General features: G+C 38.5%; 1 protein-coding gene across 4 annotated transcripts in view; it reads right to left on the minus strand.

Moving 5' to 3' along the window:
• Nucleotides 1–807: 807 nt before the first annotated feature.
• tbc1d2b (TBC1 domain family, member 2B) overlaps nt 808–16,152 on the minus strand; it is a 75,962-nt gene continuing 60,617 nt past the window's right edge. For all 4 annotated transcript variants that reach the window (XM_028823617.2, XM_028823618.2, XM_028823619.2 and 1 more), the window contains 6 exons: nt 12,658–12,851; nt 9,060–9,551; nt 8,046–8,163; nt 6,461–6,646; nt 3,208–3,329; nt 808–2,230 (listed from right to left, as the gene is read on the minus strand). In XM_028823617.2, coding sequence (XP_028679450.1) covers nt 2,035–2,230; nt 3,208–3,329; nt 6,461–6,646; nt 8,046–8,163; nt 9,060–9,551; nt 12,658–12,851 — 1,308 coding nt within the window. In that variant the 3' untranslated portion in view covers nt 808–2,034. The remainder of the gene's footprint in view (nt 2,231–3,207; nt 3,330–6,460; nt 6,647–8,045; nt 8,164–9,059; nt 9,552–12,657; nt 12,852–16,152) is intronic.

Consider the following 16,152-nt stretch of genomic DNA (forward strand, 5'->3'; position numbering starts at 1 on the left):
AGTTTTCTGCAGATGGTAGTTTAAAACTTGCCTGACAGGAGAGAAAAAGAGCAGTAGAAAGTTGACAGCTCTTTATATATCAGTGGGCAGTGACTTGGCCAAAGTCAGTAATGGTACAGTGGAGACAAGATGCATGTACAGTACAACTCAGAAGCAGTTCTGTTCTTCAGGGTTAGGGAGGATCCCTACATTCTCCCAATGTTTATTGAAAGTTCATTAACATGGCAGCATTAATGCTGAAATAGAATTTTGATATGTTTCTTTTAAAAAATGAATGGTAGCAAATGCATGTATCCCAGAGAGTGTGTCCAGGACTCAACACTCAATGTCATGTAAGAATTTGTGTTCAACAAACTACATACCAGTCCATCAAATTGAGACAGAGTGTCAGCCAGCATTCTAGTGCTAACTGGGGGAAAGTGTACAGGTAAAGTGCCAGACGGGCCATGCACATTCATAATTCAGGCAGGTTACGAGTTATGGTCACACCGCACGGGCATAACATGGCCTTTCTCACAAAAGCCAGGCCATCAGTGAGAACACCAAATCTTCATCGAGGAAACTTGTGACACTGCCTTTGCACAAAGAGCTGCTGATAGTGAAACAGGAAGGCAAAGTGCACTCACAAGCAGCTTGCAAAGACTATTAATCTGGGAGAAAAAGAAGGTGGAACAAGCAGATGAGTCACTTCATGGGTACCATGCAGACCTTTCTCTGTCTGCCCAGTAACTAGGCACCAAGGTGAAGAATATATTTGCAAGTAGTCAGCCCTAAGCAGAATCTGTCCAGTACTCTGAGACACTCAAATACAAGCAGGGAGTTTATTTAGCAGGCTGCTGATTAATACTGTACAGCAAACATGATTACATACATAAAGATCAGATAGCAATACTGAGATCCTCAGCGTGCCTCCTTACTCCTCTTGCCATTAGCACGTGTCAGCACAGAATACTGAAAATAAGTTGGAATGTTTAAAAGTACATACCAATACTCCTCGTCTATGCCCTGAACAGAGCAAAATTAAGTGGGAAGATCATATGAGCCTGGCATAGGCATTGACTTCTTTACCCCAATGAACTTGACATTCTCAGCTTATTCTGTTGAAGGATGTCTCCAGCTCTAAAAGAGCACCTCCTACAGGGGTGATGGTCACAATGATTAGACTCACTTCTAGGTTAGCTTAAACACTAACAAGCATCACGGCTGAGCTGGAGGCATACAGCTTCTTCCCAATGGAATGTGTACAAACAGCGACAGTTGGTGCATGCCTCTTCACAGTCTTGCAACACTTGGCAGCAGCCAAAGTAGTTCATTAGGCCTGCAGAATGTGTGCAGACACTTCTCAATTAAAAAAATGTCATACAAGAAAAATGAAAAGCAAAGTGCATAGGAAACATGTTCCTGACATGCTTCTGTTACAGAAAATAATGGCCTGGAAAAAAAGAACAATATTGGCACCAAGACATAAAAAAGAAAGAGCAAGCAAAACACCAGCATGGTTGTAAACATTAACCTAAAATCTGTGATGTGTGGCAGCCATTCAGCCTTCTGCAGTTAAGCTGACCCATATGCATGACGGGCATGCTGTGCATATGCCCTATATATCTATGCATGCATGATGCCATCACCATAGTACAGATTGTGGTTGCCTCTTTGTGTCCAGATGCACATGCCCTTATGTACAGTGTGTCTTTGCACACATCTGCCCTTACATTATGTGTCAGTTGTTTATATTACTCAATTGGTTTGTGGTATATACATGTACAAGGATGATGGCTGATGTCAAGCAGGCAGCTTAAACTAATAGGTTGGATGATGAGAGTATGTACAGTAGAGTTGTCCCTGAACAGGCAGCAAGCATGAGTCCACCAAGAAGAAAAAAAATTAAAAATAAACCGCATAAGCTGGCATCATTGGGATTAATAAAGTATCTATCTATCTATCTATCTATCTATCTATCTATCTGTCTAGAAGCAGATGCCAAATGTCCCAAAATAAGTGTAGAGTTTTCACTCAGGAAAATTTCTGTCTGCCTCAATTGTCCTCTTCATCATCAGTTAATAGGTCTCGTTCATCTTGGCAAGTGTCACGCTCCTGTAAGAATTTTTGTCGAATAGCCTCTAGCTCCGTCAACTCAAGGCGCACCTTCTCCAGATGAAAGCTTCTGCGGTTCTGAATTTGTCGCAAAGGGAAGGGATTCATGTCCACAAAAGCGATTGTGTTCAGTTTTCTGAAATGATGAAAATACAGACAATACCATTCATCAGGGTTCACAACATCAGGACTCTCCTTTTTTTCCTCTAGTCTTTATTGTCTCATTTATGTATCACAGTGTGTTTCTGGTTTGCCTGTTCGTTGTCTTTACATCTATGCATATGTTACAATGCTTAAAAGACGTCAGCAGGTTACAAACCATTAAAAGCGGGACTTCTGGGGTAAGATATTTTGTATGGGGTTGTCATAACAATGCCCTGGATGTAGAAGGAAATAAAGGTCAACTGGGTCAGTAAAGTATGGGGAAGTTTTGACAGAGAAAGGAGGAACCTATTAGGGTGGAAGTGGTGTGTCATCTGGAGCCTTGCGTCTCGTCAGACAGGGAAACCCCAGCAAGGGAGGTGGCCACCCTGAAGGTTTTCTGTTAGAAGCGGTGATAGAAGAGATCGGTGACGACGGTCTGAAATGTTACAGAAGCAGGCATTATTAAATGGTGCGGCCAAACTGCTTTTCATGTGTTGGAATAGCACAACACTCCGTATCATTCGAACTTACATTCAGCCATTTGATTTGTTGGCTTAGACAAACTGCAGCAGCATGCAGTTTACTGGAAGTGGACTATATTTTCCAGAAATGTGTTGTTGTCTTTCTTTTGGTTTGTTCATTATTTGCTTGTATATATTTTCACAACTTAGCTTGTGAATATTTGTATAGGGCTGCAATTACCATTCTGATTAAGGGATTTCATTTTGATTATTCTATGTTATTTCTCGGTCTAATACACTTCAGACTATTTTATCAATTTTGTGTGCTTATTAATTGTAAATCTGATACATTACTATAGAGGGTTCTAGGCTGCATATGGCTTGGTGTTAGTTGATCTCCATACATCACCACCACCTTAAAGGGCCATTTGTTTTATTATAATCAACTAGCCACAAGCAATTCACATGCTCCTCTTTTACATTCATGCAGCACCCTCATTGAGCATACCTGGCATCCAAGATGGTGCATGTGAAATAACGCAAATACTTGAAAATGGCCATTGAATCTTGCAGCTTCAGGATGTCTTCCTCCTTATATTTGAAGAGTGCCAAGGCAAACCGAAAGATGATCTGTACAAAAAGATAAACAAGTAAGGGCCATATACTATTTAAAGGCAGGTTACATTCATCCATTTTTCAGCCTGCTTATCCGGAGATTCATGAGGAATCACACAGCATAAGAATGGCACTATGGCCTGCGCACTCCTGGGGCCTTATGCATAACGCCGTGCATAGAATTCACACTATAACAAAAGCGGAAATGTGCTTACGCACAAAAAAATCCAGATGCATAAATCTGTGCAAACGCCAACTCCCACGTTCTTCCGCTACATAAATTCCGGTCAGTGTGAAAAGTAACACACATGCACGCGCCTGTTCTCCCGCCCGAACTCCTCCCAGAATTACGCCTCTTTGAATATGCAAATCAATATAAATAGCCCTTAAGCTCAGCCTTCTGTGAAAAGACAATGGCAAAAGCACGGGGGAAAATAGAAGAATTTCAGCGAATACTAAGTGGAGGCAAGGAAAACAGTACTATTTATTGGTTTAAACAGTGATATAATCAACAAAAGGAAGTTGATTGACTGACATAGAGTTTCGGAGAAACTCGAGAGTTCAAGTTCACAAAGTTGCACAGTGCCTGAAATAAAAAAGAAGCGGTCAGATATCAAAGTCGCTGTGAAAAGGCGAGTCATAGCCCACCGTCTGAGTGTCATATGAAAACTTATTAGGGTACAGAGGAAAGAAAAAAAAAATAGGGACACAGTGAGAAAAAAGCACGAAATGTCAACTTTAATCTCGAAATTTTCACTTTAATCACGTAGTTTATTTTGTCATTAAAGTAGAACATCATAAATTTCAACTTAAAATCATTTAATTTACTAGTTTCTCAAATCCCATTATAACTAAAGTAGCACGTTAAATGCTTTGTTTTGTATTTGGTCTTCTATGTGCTCTGTGTGTGAATCACTACGTGCTTCTTAAACGAGCTTTCTCTTCCTCCAACAGGACACAGAATCCATTACATTCGTAATATTACAGCTCTCTGAATAATTCAAATACTGAGATGTATACGTGATGTAATTTTCATGATGATAGGAGTTAAAGCATGTTATTAAACATGGGAACACGGTGGCGCAGTGATTGTTCATGCCTCACGCAAGATGCTTGCTGCACCATGTGCGACCTTCGATGAAATAATTTATTGCAGCAGTACTGCCTCTTTCAAACGTGCAATTCCTGTCCTTCCTTTTCTTTCTCCAAGTAACCAATCGCCACACAATCAGTCCTGTAATAAATGTTAAGCCATCTTGTAAGCTTAGAACGCCGATTCTTCAAAACTTTTAAGGAACATTGAAATATCTTCGTAGTACATGTTTAATTATTCTATCCATCTGTCTTTCCACAGTGTCGCTCCAGCCCCAGCAAGAATACAGTGCGAGGCAGGAATAATCGGGGCGCCAGCTCCTTGCTAGCGCTGCTACACCGTATCCTCACATGTTTACTTATTAACAATATAGATTATTTAAATGATGTTAACATTTTATCTGTATAATGCACAGGTGTCAAACTCCAGGCCTGGAGGGCCGCAGTGGCTGCAGGTTTTCATTCTAACCTTTTTCATAACAAGTGACCAGTTTTCACTGCTAATTAACTTCTTTTCTTTAGCCCTGTTTTAAGGTTTCAGTCCCCTGAATTGATTCTTTTCTTCATTAACTGACAGCCAAACAGAAATTAGACATGAAACGAGCCAACAGATTATCAATTAAACTGGGGGATTCAAACTCCAACCAATTTCCCTCCAACCAGTTTTTTTTAATGAGATGCTGATTCTTGTGGTTAATTGAACCCGTCATTTAATTCCGTGGCTTGTTGCTGCTCTCATTCTGCCACAGCAGCCATTTCCAAATCTGTTGATTGTCTGTTTTACTGAGATCTCCACCCTTCTTTATTTTCAGCTATTGTGTGATGGGCACAGAGGAGCTGGTCATGTGGCTTCTTGTTTTGTGTCTCATTATTGTTTGGCTGCTAATTAAGGACAAAGAAACAACTAAGGGGTCTGAGTCACATCAATTAAAACAAAGGCAAAGAAGTTAATTAGCAGCAAAAACTGATCACTAATTAAGGAGATGGTTAGAATGAAAACCTGCACCCACTGCGGCCCTCCAGGACTGGAGTTCGACACCCCTGGACTATAATGTAATAAACATATTTTGCTGCATTTCATCTTAAAAATGATATTGTCATCATATGTAAATACGTGCTTTATAAAGTGGCACAGGTTGTGCAATATTATAACTGTATCGCAAGTTTACAGTGAGGTAATTGTACTTATAAGTACAAACAGTTCTATAAGGAGCACTTGATGGACTGATTGAGTGCGTTTATAGTTCTTGGGATTAAACTGTTTCTGAACCGCGAGGTCCGTGCAGGAAAGGCTTTGAAGCGTTTGTTGGATGAGCGAAGTTCAAATAGGCAGCATGTGCTTGATGCTGTATACCAATAATTCTCCTTCCGATCAGCTGCTCCGAGTGGTGAAGCGAGAGTAATATGGAACAAGATGATCCGCTGTGGCAACCCCTAATGGGAGCAGTTGAAAGTAGAAGAAGAAGGTGCAGTGAGAGTAACAATACTAAAGCAGCTATGGTATTTGGAATAGTTTGGCCATTCCGTGGACCATTATATTGTTACAGGTTAATTACAATCAGATGCCTTAAACTAATAAACAATATGCGGTTAATTTCAGTGTATTTATAAAGCCGCGTCAGGGATGTGGATCTGAAAAAGAAAGGGAAACCACACTGGAACAGTAGCACAGCTTTGACGCTGGGTGCCGCCAGTTTGCAAAACCAAGCAGAGAACTTGCGTACGCCAGGGTTTGAGCTACCGCAAAAATGTGCGTGGCTTTACGCGAAGTTTAGGTTTTATACTGTACATCGCGATCTGAGTGTGGAAATGGGCTTACGCAAGATTTTTGTGCATACGCACCATTCATACACGAGGCCCCTGGAGTCTGAAACACCTTCCCTCACAATTGTCCATCCTCTAGGTTTCTAGAGGCTTGCTTCATTAAATTCACCTTTGGACAGGTATTCTTTTAGGAGCCTGAATACCCTCTCTCACTGTCTCTATTTTAAGCCCAAGACGTTTTATAAACCAATGCATGCATACTTTTGGGAACTACTAATGTATAAGCAGACCTTTGGTCCCTCGTAAAGGAAGGAGTCCCAGATCTTGAAGAGAATGTCACTGACAACACTGTCCACAAATACTACGAGAAACCAGTTGAAGGTGATGAGGGAGAAGTCCACTCTGTAAGTCTCGAAATGAGCATGCAAGCGGGGAAGTTTCTCCCCTAAAAGATCCTTAAAAACTCGCTGGTCAACCTGCAAGAAACACAGATTAGAAAAAGTTTGTATATTGTTGCCATCAGTAAGGTGAAACAGAGACACTGCCCAGGTGACTACAGAACAGCCACTGATTTGTAGTGTTGTGTTCACTGCTGGGCAGAGCCTACAATATAGACAGTACAGAAAATAGACTGCTTGCTAGCTCTAAGAAGTCAGAATGTCTCATTGTTAGCAGAAACCTAAGTTTAAAAAAGAAAATAAACAGGCATAAAGGGACAAAAAAGTGTGGGGTGTGCTCAGACAAATGAGAGTACAACATATGCTGGTGACCAAACAAGCCTTTTTTCCTGTTAACTTAAGGCCGCCTGCCCCTCTACTGCAATTCTCCTCATTGTGGACCAAACCAACACCCTCAGCCCTATTGTTGTCAGTTCTACTCAGATATTCAATTCTAAGTTTCTTTCCCCTTTCCTACATACAGGTAACTTAAAGTGATTTATTTGTAGTATGAGGGGAAAATGCACTGACGATCCTCCTACACAAACATCGATATAACATGGCTGGTTCTAGATTCCTGACTTGGATCACACACAGCCCCACAACAAAATACTATATGGCATATTTGCAGGGTTATTAGAAAGCACTCTGTAAAAATTATAGTCACCACGTAGTCACATCATAAGAACGGCTGTGCAAGACACCAATGTATTCCACTCAACGTGCCAGAGAATGTGACTCACTGGCACTCCTGTTTCAGCCATGTGATTTCCTTTTAATGATTTGTTGCAGAAATGATTGGAAACAGATGGCAGGCAGGCAGCAGCAGCACTTCATGCAGCTGCAAACATGTCTGTTGATCCCAAATAGTGGACTTCCACTGTTGCTAATCTTTTGTAGCTTTCTTTTTTGCACAACATTTAAAAATCAATATAATAAATGCTATATGTAGGTTCTTCTCGACTGCCATAAGCAGCGATAAAGTATAATAAATACAGCAACCTGATACTTATGTGGGATTTAAAAGACTAGAGAAAAGACATTAACATAAATCACTAAGTGGAATTCATGAAATCTTGCAGAGATTTGTATTTTTTAGGGTAACTGCTCACTGTTTATCACCAATGTCTTGGCATAACACAGACAGCATGATAGGGACACCTACTCACTGATATTCTGCCATGTGAGTTCATCTTTTGGTTCAGGTGACTTTAAACAAAAATTGAGAAGATGAGGTTTTGAAGAGGATGACAGAAGCTTAAGTTGTGTTGTAGAGCCCACGTCAAAAAGAAGTTTTAGGTGTGTTGTCTGGCAAAATGAGACAGAAAACTCACTTCTGGAGTGAGGCCCAGTACCCAAAACCATTAGGCCGAGGTGATGCAAAGATCTCAAAATGAAAATAACTGAATTACTCCAGTTACTTGGGTGCCTGTCTTACCTGTGACCCCAACAGTGTCTTGGTATAATAGTCACGTGGCATAAAGACCTCCACAATAGCAACCAGACACCAGAATGCCTCCTCTTGCTCCAGGTAGAGAAGTGCAATGGCAGCTAACCTGTTGAAGTGACAGCACAGAAATACCATCTGAAATGCTTACAGAATCACAAACAAGTGCACAAGCCGGAATATTCAAAACAATTTCAATTTTAAATTAACATAGTATTTCCCCTTGGTAACTCCCTTCGAAAGACAAGGCACAGCTCATCAGGGGAAATCTAAGGAAACATCCATGAAAAACTGGAGATTATATCACTTGAAAAACCTGAAAGCATTTGATGGGCCTGGAGAAACTTTGTGAAAATAAGGAGGCCTTGTCGACTCAGCTCAGTATGTTGGCACCACATCCCTACTTAGGATAAGAGAAATGGAAATTGATAATGGTAATGATACTAATCCAATGCTGATTGAGTTTTAGAAAATAAGGCCAAACAAGGTCAGCAGTCTCATTTAAAATTAACCAAGGGGTGTCTCCATCTGTGAACTCCTAGATTTGGTAAATAGATGGATGAAATTTCTTTATGATGGACAACAGGTTGAAGTAGGAGGGAGAATTGCCATGTCACAATGTTTCACTTCCAGTTGTGGTGCTTTCTGAATAGAGTTGCCAAAAAACAGAACATCCTGATGTGACTGTGCCATCTAATACATGTGTTGACAATGCCTATTTAGCAAACCTGACATTTTATGGACAAGTCCAAGGTTAATGAACTTACATAAAGTAATGTTGCATATATTTACATCTATAATGCACTACCAGTAAATTTTTAAACCATACAATATTTATATACATAACGGCAGAACCTATGTTAAACAGACAGTACCCTACAAAGCAGCAAAAGATTACGAAAGTAGAAGACTCCCAGACTAAATAAAAAAGAAATAAAAGTAACATGTAATAATTCCCCTTTAAATGCTCATTTGCCCATGTATAACTGACTAAATGGTACTCACCTGTTCAGGCCTTGACAGTAACCGATGTCGGGGTTTCTCCATGAAAATGCCAAAAGCACATTTCTTAGCTTCTGAATACCTTCAGAAGTTGGAGATGCATAGTGTTTATTGTTTGGTAATGTCCGTAAAAGGTCCAGTTCGATCTGTTTTGAAGCAGGATTCTGTTTCTTACGTGCATTTTCCAGCAAAAGGTTGAAATAGTCTACAGGAACGGTGTCTCGGAATTTCTTTACATGGAACGAAATGCACCATTTCCATACTTTGGAGCGATGGTCATGTGGAATGCCGTTGCGAATTAGGTTTTTGAGCTCTGGTGAGCGTAGCATCTCACGGTTCATTGTGCTGGCTAAATAGTTATCCCATTTAACTCGTATTGAGGCTTCCTGGTCTGTAAGTGACAAGGACTTGAGCTCCAGAGCCCTTACTTTTGCTATTAGCTTCTCCTCCTCATCGTCTTCTGGAACAGTCTTAAAGCCATAAATATCATATTCACTGCAGAAACAGGAAAACACAATGCCATACTCCTTACAAAATATTAAAGTGCACAAGCTCAATAACTTACAATAAAATAAACATACAATAAAATACACTCTTAAACAGCAAGATGAAATGCAATATGTGTCCCTGCATAGTCTTTTTCATCACAATCCAGTTTCACTAGGTTGCATAGATCTGCCATGTTACACAAATAATCTGCTCTTTATTATTCCCATAGTAGTCTCATTTTATTTAATCCTGGTCATATCTCTTGCAAGATATGTTTTCGTTTTTTCTCATCTACTTGCAAACCTTTTTAGATTTATATATACAGTATATGAACAGAACAGCTGTCCTTAGGGAATTTGAACTATTTTAGGATGCACTGAAATGCAAAAAGTAATTCCCTTTGCATCTGTAGTGTTGTGAGAAATATCTCTGCATTTTATTATGTTTCTGCCATCTTTAAACTGCAACTGTAAAAATGAAAAAATTTGATGTCCAACATTTAACAGAAAAATAAAACATTACATGCATTACTAGATTGTATACTGATTTGCAATTCTATCATTTTTATACCATTTATATTTTATTCCTGACTGGAGATTTCTTTTAATTTCACCATAAGAAATAGCATGAGGAATATAGGACACAGTATAGTCTCTCTATTATAAAAAAAAATCTTGGAAGGCTTGGAAGGAGACGATACATGATCTTCTCGGAAAACAATCTGACGTCCCGTGAGAGACACTGTAACGTCACACGAGACAAGGCAGGGAGACAAAAGGACAGCTGCTGTACAGGCTTTTAAATGATCGACAAGCATTGCGACAAGCAGAACACGTAGCTCGGCAGCAGCAGCAAAAAGACAGCAGCTGATCAGACCGCATCTCCTAAACGTGCATGCAGGCCCCCCTCACCCCACCACCTTCACAACACGAGCGGCAGAGACGTGAAGTGGCTGGAGCATAGCATGCTCGTGGAGGGTGGTGGTTATGATATATTACCATACACTTCAGGACAGTACTGAGATTTGTTCAATTTATAGGAATACAGAAGTCAAGCATTTTATTGGTATTTGCATGGACTATTTCTAGATTTTAACTGATGCTGTGTCATTGCTGATGAAAAAAACCTAGGTGGTGTGTTAACCCAAAACATGACTAAACAAAGTTCACGTCCATTACATGCATATCTAACATAAACTGCACTTAAGTTCCACAAGCAATAGAATACAGGTTAATAGCCTTATGAACTTTTCTCAGTTCGCAGAAAGCAAACAGTGGCCATCACATTTTGCTGATGCATCAAAGGGCAACGTATTACGAAGTAAGTACAATATCATTAATGTACAGGCAATGTTGCCGCAGAATTGTAAACACATTTTTGTATATTCAAATTATATTTTCAGTATGAAACATTACAATCTCAGTTGCTGCTTGGTGGCTCCACTACAGCCAAAAGGGCTTGTTTCTTAATGATTCACACAGAACTCTCATTACATGATATGCCATTGTGTGTGCTGTGCAATTGAGTATTTGCAGTTTTATTGTGGAGACTGTTGAGATATTTCAAAAAAACTGTGATGGGCTAAGTCAAGATATTTCTAATGAGGAGTATTGGATTTTGGACGTTCCGTGAAGGTGTGTGTATGTGTATAAAAATATAAAATGGAAAAGTACCTAGAACCCTACTATGGCAAAACACTCCCACTCACACCAATTCACTGGATGCACATACCCATATTTTCTATGCTATTTTAAAAAGTGAGATAAGAATAGCAAATGAGTAAAGCACTAACAAAAAGAAAGACTTAGGTTTAGAGATGTTATCCATCAGCTGACTATGCAGCTGCTATACACATCTGGAGGACAGAGACCATAATGAAAGGTGCTGTATAAAGTGCATGTATTTATTTACTGGTTAATAATCTACCGTTAAGTGTTGAGTAAAACTATTTAATCAACGCAGAAGTTAGTAAATAAATAGCACATGGGGATGGATCAGTTTTTTGGGTTTTAATAAATTCCTACATTGGCATGGGGTACCTCATGCAATAAAGGAAACCAAGCTGAAACAAAGTAGAGTAAGTAGATGGCCAGACACAGGTCAACCATTGAATTAAGCTAAGTAAGCATACACATTTGAGCCTTAAGTGGCTCAAAGCATAGAGAAAAGTTTCAGAACGTGTAACAGAAATAAAAAGACAGGAAGCAGCATTCCACAATTTCTAATTGGACGGGATGGCAAATTTAATGAATGAAGTTACTGTTCATCGCTTTGGGGATGTTAGATTACACGACTAGTTACTGCAGAGAATAATGGATTACACAACTCCATGAAAACTTTCCAGCACAATGTCATATTTCCAAGTTACTGACAGTACCCTTTATTTTGATAACCTAATAAGCCTACCTGCCTGCCTGTACAAATGTTTTTCCACGTATGGCAAGTCTTGGCACATCTATTTCCTTTTCTCTTTCTTTTTCCATTCTGTCATGGAATGGCAAACACAACATCAAAAAGATATACTTCTCTTCTGTTTGGGCAGAACAAAATACCCACCTTCTGTTCTCATTGAACCCGCATTATATGCATTGTACTTTTAGATGAGCACTCATTGTTTGTCAGCTCTCGATCACGCACATGAGCCTGCCCCTATACATAAGACGATTTTGTCAAGGCAAGTCGCAAACAGATTAAGTAAATTAAGGCTATGACTGAAAATAGCTAGAAAAGTTGGGTAGTGTGATGGGGGTTTAAAGACAGCCCTTAAATATTTTTTTAAATTAATTCTCTATTTTATATAAAACTAAAATAAAAATAATTAACCATCAATCTGTCTGCTATGCTGCTTGCCCTTATAAAGAGATTATTGATTGGCAAAAATAATCTTTAGGTATAATAAAGACTGGCCTGCACAAAGTGTTAATATAAACCATAAACAATGATTTACAAACTAGACAGGTCTCCCGAAAAACAGCTGTGTACATGCTAAAATACATTTAAGAACAAGAAATTAACTTATTTTGTCTTTTCTATCTTAGACATTTGTACATTTGATAATATCTGCAATATACTGATAGCAGCAAGAGCTCATGAAGAGTAAAGCACAAGGCACCTGACAGGATGTGGTTTATGGATGGTGTGTTCAGGTTGTTCTGGTGTTTCAACTTGAAGGGCATCTTCTAGTAGCCTTGAGATGACCTCACGTGTGGGCCCCTGTTCTCCTGAACACACAGGGTTGTTCACTTCCTGCAACAGGACCAGGTACTTGCTCTCAACCTGGCACAGCTTTGCTTCAAGTGCCGCATACTAAAAAAAAAAAAAAAAAAAAAAAGAATAAAAGCAGCACAGATTATTATTCGTTGATGTTTTCAAAAGCACACAGTCCAGTACACTCTCACTGCATTCTGTACGGCTTGCTCACAATAAGATTTACCAAGCCAGAATGTGATGAAATGCAGCTTGAGAATTCAGCTCCAGCATGCCTCATCACACTGTTGCAAGTTCCTACTTTTACAATCAGTTGTTTATTGCCTCGATGCACGGCATCAAATCACAATGAAAAAACCAGAACAGAATAATATGATTTTGAGAAAAATGTGAGTGTTTATGTCAAATAATGTCAAGAAATACTTCCGTCAGCAGGTACTTCGGTGCAATCGGGAGACTGTGCCTAGTGGCAGTTATAAGAAGGAAAATCTATATAGAATTTTAGATTTATTCTACTTCAAAATCATTTGGAACTAGCTATTCAAGGTGATGTCAATAATTAATAACCAGTATAACAAAATCAGACGACAATATTGTAGATGCTAGAAAGGATAAAGGAACTGTTACAGCTGTAACAAAGCAAAACAAAAAAAAACAAACAAAATCATCTTTCATGTATTCAACACCTGTATGTTATCCAAATGTTATTCAGATGAGATTTTGTGAGAGTTTAGGTATTAGTTAACCAAGCGTCTCCTTTCATTTGTCCAGCTCCTTTTGTTCTTATATACTTAAAAGGGCGTAATCTCAACAGATAACTTTTATATCACTGATCACACAAATAAACTGAGTTGGTATGTTTAGATAGAAACTTTTTTTGATGGCAGACTGGATTCCTAAACTAGGATTTATATAACTAATGGTTTCTGTTCCAGTTCCCCAGTCAAATAAAAAGCAACATCATACTAAGTTTTTTTTTTTTTTTTTAAATATGAGTTTAAAAGTAAAGAAGCACCACAAACTGGCATGTAAGTATTAAATTGCACAAAAGCATCTTTACTTGTGTCTAAAAGAGAATCTAGGAATTGAGCTGTTACATAGCACACAACTAAAATAAAAACGACAGTCTTGAGATAAGCCATGGAGACACACATACATGTTTGATGATAAAATCTTTATAAAAATATTACTTATCAATTCAATCACAAATTCTTTTAGTAATCTTATTGTCAGGTATGCAGCACAGATCATAATCAAGCTGCTTTACGGTACTCACAAGCAATGTGTTACTTTATTCAAAAAAGTATTTTGAAATACACAGCATATTTAATATCTTATTTTTTAACAATAACAATATTTTTTTGTAAATGTTCTTTAATGCTGTTTAAGCATTTGCTCCAAAGGTCCCTGTCCACTGTTGGCCATTAGTTACAATATACAATGACCAGAAAGCTGTTGCAGTTCCATGGAGAGATCATTACATTTTTCCATTGTCCCTAAAGAAAAGCAGAATTAAACATGTAATAGGATGTAATGGTGTGTTCACTGAATTTGATGCTCATGCAGGCTTTTAAACACTTTAACATATTTAACACCGTCTTACAGGTTTCAACACAATGCACACAATTTTACAATTAAACCACACTCTTGAACAAACCCATTTTCACACCTCTGACCATCCTTCCCATGTGTAGTGTGCCCTTGAATAAGGCTACCATTTCAGCTGCATGACCCATGCAATTATCTGGCAGTACCCCATACCCATCAATGACCTTTCTCTTGCCAAGTCTCCAGGTACTTTTGTTATATGGTTACTTATTATGAACCAATATATATTATATATATATATATATATTTTTTTTTTTTTGCTGCCACTTACTCCTGTCCTTTCAAGCACATAGCAGTGTTCTCCATGCCCATTAAAAACACCACTCACAATGTGCAATTGATCTTAGGCAGAGAAAAGCAGGACCCACCCGTTAATGGCTGCTCTAAGTATCTGGAAAGTGTCAACAATACTGGCATGTGGCAACCGTTGAACAGCATTTAGGGTGGTTAGTATAGAGTTAAAGCAACAAACCAAAGAAAAGTAAAGCAGTACATCTGAGCTTAGTAGGTGCTCTAAAATAGTAAATATTTAGGAATGCAGAAGTCAAAGCAAACATGCATCATTATGGCTTTACTGTCCCAGCTGACATTGCCACACAGACCTACATTTCATTCGCTTTTTACATCTTAGATGTTTTTTTAATTTCACTTCTCAACTTTCATAGTGATCATTCATCATAAAAATGAAAGGAAATTAACCCAGAATTCTAAGCATAGAATTTTGTGCACAAAGCAAAGATTATGTACACTTTCTCTGGGCAAAAAACCAAGACATTAGATAAACTAGCGCTGAAGTTCATAGTTGCCATTTGTCTTCCGACAAATATTTTGATGAAAAACATTTGCAGCTTACTCTAGAGTGATAGAAAAAGGCTAATTACAAGCAAAGCAAAGTGAAAGTTGAAAACAGCTGTGGAAGTAGTTCAGCATATGATTAACCAGTACATACAATAAATATTTTATATAGGGTTTCTAACAGCAAAAGCTTTACAAAGCAGTCACTAAAATTACAAAACAAGAGATCTCAGACTATTCACACTTAAGTAAAGGTAGGCCAGGCTGGCTAAGCCCAAGACTAAATGGGTGTATGGCCAGACATTCATTCTAGCCACACTGATCAACAAAAGTAAAGACAATCTGCAAACTAGTCCCTTGTTTAATTGCACTCTTAAATATTGGGACAGATTTGTTATATTGTTGAAATCACTTCTTTGTTTTCGGTCTCCTGACCTTTTAGTTGGAAATCATTTAGAAATAAATAATCCCTAAAACTGTGAATATCAGGTATGCAAATACCAACACATCAGTGTCCTGGAATCAAGTGACATGTTTAGTCTTTTTTGATACAGATGGGTTTTTCTTCTTCTTTCGACTGCTTCCGTTAGGGGTTGCCACAGCGGATCATCTTCTTCCATATCATTCTGTTCTCTACATCTTGTTCTGTTACACCCATCACCTGCATGTCCTCTCTCACCACATCCATAAACCTTCTCTTAGGTCTTCCTCTTTTCCTCTTGCCTGGCAGCTCTATCCTTAGCATCCTTCACCCAATATACTCAGCATCTGTACTCTGCACATGTCCAAACCAACACAATCTCGCTAAACTCATAATTTGGCTTATATATTCAGAATCACACTAAACACAAACTTTGAAATTAAACATGTAATTAAAGGTTTTTTTCCAGTTTCTGTGAAAGAGAATTTTACTGGCAAAGCATAATGTAAATATTTGACCACCACAATATTCCACCACATAATCATCATCATGAATAAATGATTTATTTATTTATTT

Source organism: Erpetoichthys calabaricus, chromosome 17 (assembly GCF_900747795.2).
Source record: "Erpetoichthys calabaricus chromosome 17, fErpCal1.3, whole genome shotgun sequence".
NCBI lineage: Eukaryota > Metazoa > Chordata > Cladistia > Polypteriformes > Polypteridae > Erpetoichthys > Erpetoichthys calabaricus.